Source organism: Myotis davidii, unplaced genomic scaffold, assembly GCF_000327345.1.
Source record: "Myotis davidii unplaced genomic scaffold, ASM32734v1 scaffold79, whole genome shotgun sequence".
NCBI classification, from domain to species: Eukaryota; Metazoa; Chordata; class Mammalia; order Chiroptera; family Vespertilionidae; genus Myotis; species Myotis davidii.
Window position 1 is genome coordinate 1259832 of NW_006294339.1, and position 5416 is coordinate 1265247.

Sequence of the window (5416 nt, forward strand, 5' to 3'; positions counted from 1 at the left end):
AGCTGAGGTGCTTTTCACTGGTGAGTGAACCAAAAGTAGGCCTTTTTTAAATGGGAAATCTTAATCATATACCAAAGCGGAGAGATTGTACTTCAATTTACCCATCAGCCTAGCTTCAGTGGTGATCAACTCAAAGCCAGTTTGTTTCCTCTACATCTCTACCCATTTGCCCCCCACCAATTACCTTGAAGCATCTTAACATTTCATTTGTGTTTTTAAAATGAGTTGATTCTTGGTAGCATTGTAAACTCATGGATTTAAGCATTTTTTTATGCTTTGAAACATTACTGTCCCTCTTGATGCTCACAATGTCCCATCTTTGGACAGTGCGGTCCTTCAACTTGACTTGTGAGTTTGATATAATCATAGTAGTCTCAGCCCCTTGCTTTCTGATTTGACGATATGTTCTAGTCATCTTTTACCAGCTTCTGCCCCCAACCTGGAATTAGCCATTTTCCAGGGAGTCTTTGGTTCCATTTACTGAGACATAATATTTAGATACCATAACTTGGGTACTCTACGTGGTTATTGCTCTGGGTTTAGGCAGTGTAACGAACTAGGCTTTTGTAGTTGGCTGAGCTAGAGGAAATTTTTTTTTAAAGATTAAAGTACACCGTGAGTTTGTACTTAACCTTAATGATTTTACATCTATATGTCTTCTTTTGCATCGGAAATTCAACTTAAGGAGATAAACATGATTAGTTATATCTCACTACTCTCAGTAAGTCCCAGAATGGTACCAACACTAGCACAATAATGGAATTATTGGAAAGTTTTTTTAATTGGAGTTTTTTCCTCCTCAGAGTTATCCCTCCATGTTTTTCAAATTACTGTTTTTAAAATCACTTGAAGGTAGCCCAGCTGGTGTGGTTCAGTGGTTGAGTGTCGACCTATGAACCAGGAGGTCACAGTTTGATTCCCAGTTGAAGTACATGCCAAGGTTTCGGGCTCGATCCCCAGTGGAGGGCACAGTGGAGGGCATGCAGGAGGCATGATTCTCATCATTGATGTTCGTCATTGATATTTCTATCTCTCTCCTTCTCTCTCTCTGAAATAAAAACATCACTTAAAAGTAGAATTTGGGACAGGATAGGGAGGGTAGTGTAGCAAGTGTTTCTAAATGGCTCTCTATAAGCCTGTGCTCATCACTGATCCATCTATCTCATTTATCTCATTTACAGTTGGAGAGAGTACCATCACCTGATCACCGCCGGAGAAGCTACCGAGACTTGGACAAGCCCCGTCGCTCTCCCACACTGCGCTACAGGAGAAGTAGGAGCCGGTCTCCCAGAAGGTAAGGCCCTAGTCATTTGCCTCTTCCAGGGAGATTTTAAACACTGTAGAGCCAAGGTTTGGACTTCAGTCTATGGAGAATGTGCGCTTGCCCAATGTGTTAGCTGCTGGAAAATAACCACCCACAAAACCTCGGTGGCAGACAATATAACCATTTATTTAAGTTCACAAGTCTGCAGTCAGTAATAAGCTGGGCTTGGACAGGCAGTTTTTTTTAGTATGTTATGTTCACTCACCTGATTTGTAGTCTGTTGGCCAATACAAGATGGCCTTAGTTAGCTAGGATGACTGGGGCAATTCATCTCTTCTCTATGTATGTCACATTCTAGGCTAGTTTAGGCACGTTCTCATGGTAATGGCAGAATTCAAGAGCAAACAAGCCCAATCATGCAAGTTTCTTTCCACTATACGCTTGTATCACATCTGTAAATATCCCATTGGCCAAAGCAAGTCACTTGGAGTGGGAGGGTGCTAAAAGTTACATGACAAAAGAGATGGGTTAAAAATTGGGGCAATATTTTGCAGTCTACAACATTCAAGGCACCTACCTACTAAGGCTCTTCTTCATTTGTTTTCTTTCCATGTAGGCGGAGTCGGTCTCCAAAAAGGAGGAGGTAGGCCTTTGGGTTTTTGTAATGAAGGATAGGAATTGGGGGAAGGGGACGGAGGGGATACTGTTTTTGTGATTAAATTGTCAGGCAGATATGAGAGTCTGACCAGTAATTTCCACAGCCCTTCCCCTCGCCGAGAGAGGCATCGGAGCAAGAGTCCAAGACGTCACCGCAGCAGGTCCCGAGATAGACGGCACAGATCCCGCTCCAAGTCCCCAGGTATAACATTTGGGCCTTTTTGCTATTGGTTGTATTAACAGAGAAATGTAATAGGAACAGTTAACCTCTTGCAGTACTGTAGTGCTTGTGTTATTGCTTAGAAGAAAAGGAAATGGACTTAGAATTTAAAAATTAAGAGTTGACATCTTGACTCTCATTTACAGGCTTTGCTGTTAAGAGGAAGAGCCTCAGTTTTTTCATCATCTGAAATGTTAGGACTAAGACTTAATAGAGTAGTGGTAAATAAACACTCAATGTGATGTTTGTGTAGTGAGCCGTAAAGCCCTAGATGCATATGAAGTGGATTCATTTCTCCTCACCACCATACACACACCAATTCAGAGAGGTGCTATCCAACAGAGAAGTCCCTAGCATAGACCAAAAAAGTATTAAGCCAGTGGGAGGTTTTGGGGGAGGTAAAAATGACATTGGAGGAATAGGAGGGTAGAATCTCATTCATTATTGGCCTATTCTTTTCCAGGTCATCACCGTAGTCATAGACACAGGAGTCACTCAAAATCTCCTGAAAGGTATGGATTGACCTCTGTTTTGACTTGAGAATTTCACTCTTTATTCAGAAATTAAAGCCCCAATCACAATTAAATTTGACCTGAAATTCTGTTTTGATGGGGATATTTCGGAATTCTCCTTCATTACAGGAGAAAATTGGCTTGTTGTCCTGAGAATTACTAGAATTTTATGTTTATGTTTTGTTTTTCCTTGTAGGTGATAGGGGTATGAGCTTTGGTCTCAGGAGGCCTGGGCTTAACCCCAACTTTTAACACTTTTAACAGAGTGACAATGGACAAGTCCACTTTCATTTGATAAGCTTTAAATAGAAATGTCTATGCTATACTGTTAACATTCATTCTTAATCTATCAGAGGTCATTTCCTCAGTAGTAAATTTTGGACAGTAATGCTATCTAGACTCATTGTGTTACTGAGACATAAAACACCAGGCCATTTAATGAATATTGTGTCACCTCTGTTCCCATCAGTGTCACCATACCCCAGTTTTTCTCAAAAGTCCTTGCCCAGCTCCTTGAACAGCTGTTAAATTTAATGTGTATGTGTTGCCATTTCAGATCTAAGAAAAGCCACAAGAAGAGCCGGAGAGGAAATGAGTAATGGACTCAGTTTAGGTTTAGTCCAAAGAGCCTCCTGCAAATATGAAGTCATCTCTCTATGTGGAAGGACTAAGATCTACTCCCACGGCAGCTATATGACTATTTTAGGGTGTTTTTGTTTTTTAACCTGAAAGTCTCTCCACTTTTGGGGGGGGGTGGGGGGGAATAATGAAAGAGATGCTTAGTTTTGTATCTCTTTTTGAGTCCTAATACATATTTGAGGGATAATGCTCCCCAAGGGCTGCTTTTGATCCCTTGTACAATAAACACTGAGGATTTGGGAAGTGGAGGGTATGTATGAAAAGGAGAGGATATAGCGGCCTAGTGATCCTTTTGTTATTAAATTTAACATTCCATCTTTCTGTGGTTTCATTTTTAGTTTACTCCCTGATTGGAACTGTTTTGAGAACCCTAAGATTTGTGCTGCTGCTGTTATATTAAAAAATCAAGTCAGTAAAACATTAATGCTCCCCCCCCCACCAGCAGTAGCAAGTGATAATAAACATGAGAACTGATTAATAGCAGTTTTGTAAGAAAATAATGCAATGCAAGGCTTCTTCTGGCTCATTTAATCCAGTTGCACTGAACAGTTCAACGAACAGTAAAATTTAACACCTTTTATACAGCATTCTTATATATTGTTTCTCCTTCCACAAGCCTTGAATTCCAGGATAAGATGCTCAGCCTTTATTCTACAAGAATTGACATTATCCAAGTCTAGTCAGTAGCAGTAGGGCAACAAGATTGAAAAGGTAGTGTCACTCAGGGTTTTGACCTGAATTGTTGGACAATAGTGCCATTCACAAAGCCAGAAAATATAGCAGGAAGAGACCAGGATTTACAGGGGCAGGTAGTGGAAGTTGTAGTGAAAATGATTCAATCAGTTTAACTTTAGACAACTATAGTATGTCTAGGCAAAGCCCAGAAAGTTGGAACTAGGAACTGGAGTTGAACATAGTGAGCTAGCCTTGAATTGACAATGTTTGGATAATTGTGGATGTGCAGAATTAAATAGAGTGCCCCAGGAGTGTTTGTATATGTAGGAAAAGCCAATAATAGAATCATAGGCAACAGCACTGCTGAGAAGAAGTGCAGTCATGGGTTGAAAACAGCAACAAATCATTCAGGAAGAAGAATTAGAAGAGGACACAGAAGCAGAATGACTGAAAAATGTTCATGGGGTCCCTGGCCTGTGTGCCTTAGTGGTTAAAGCAAAGGGTCATGGGTTCAATTTCGTTAAGGGCATGTACTTGGGTTGCAGGTTCACTCCCCACTCCAGTCTGGATGCATCCGTGAGGCATCCAATCCATGTGTCTCTTTAGCACTGATGTTTCCCTCCGAAAAAAGCAATGGGGGGAAAACATCATCTGGTGAGGATTAACAACAAACAACAAAAATGTTCATGGGCACTGATAATCAAGAGGAGAGGATGTTGGGATCTTTGCTAGAAAAGTTCCATTTACCTGTACTTACCTTTCCTCCTTTAAAAATGGAAAAGTGATTGAATGACTTCTGCAGCTCTGGTCCCAGCAAGAATTGTGAATACCAACTGCCTCACAGGATGGATCCAGTTTCTTGGAAAGCCATATCTGGTCATAGGATTCACAATCTATTGCTTGCTATTGAACTGAAGGATTATTGCAGCAATATTAAAGATTTGGGCATCATTTTCATGATTTCAAATTCTTCAGTGATTCTTCCTTTGAAGATACTTCAGCTAGTAAGAGTTGTCCATCAGAGCTATTTTGGTTTATCATACAACTATATATGACTGCCTTTAAAAATTAAATATAAGCACCTCTGTTTACATCTGTTAGAGTCCTAGCAGTTATTTCTTGTGATCTAAGCAGAAAGAAACGTCTTTTGGCTAAATAACCTATGGGCCAACCAAATCACCCAGTACATTAAAATATTTAAATGTTTGTCTTAAAACCCCTCAGCAATTTTTAATAACAAAGAAACCTCCCCAAATATAAACTTACAAACCTCAAGCATACTTATTAGGCTTATGGTGAAATCTGGACCAAATTGGAGCAGTACAGCCAGCCTATAGCAGGAAGCCGACTGTCCTTATTCTCGTTAGTACAAAAGAAATAACAGTGAGTAGGACATGATGAGCATCTCTTTGGAAATCGTTTTGGTAAATTACAGGCTTGCAGAGGAGA

General features: G+C 40.3%; 1 protein-coding gene across 1 annotated transcript in view; it reads left to right on the plus strand.

The window, feature by feature from the left end:
• Nucleotides 1-5063, plus strand: part of PRPF38A (pre-mRNA processing factor 38A) — a 19431-nt gene extending 14368 nt beyond the window's left edge. The window contains exons 6-10 of the mRNA XM_006768320.2: nucleotides 1182-1294; nucleotides 1881-1907; nucleotides 2026-2123; nucleotides 2605-2653; nucleotides 3210-5063. Of these exons, the coding sequence (XP_006768383.1) occupies nucleotides 1182-1294; nucleotides 1881-1907; nucleotides 2026-2123; nucleotides 2605-2653; nucleotides 3210-3252 (330 nt within the window). The 3' untranslated portion in view covers nucleotides 3253-5063. The remainder of the gene's footprint in view (nucleotides 1-1181; nucleotides 1295-1880; nucleotides 1908-2025; nucleotides 2124-2604; nucleotides 2654-3209) is intronic.
• Nucleotides 5064-5416: the final 353 nt, after the last annotated feature.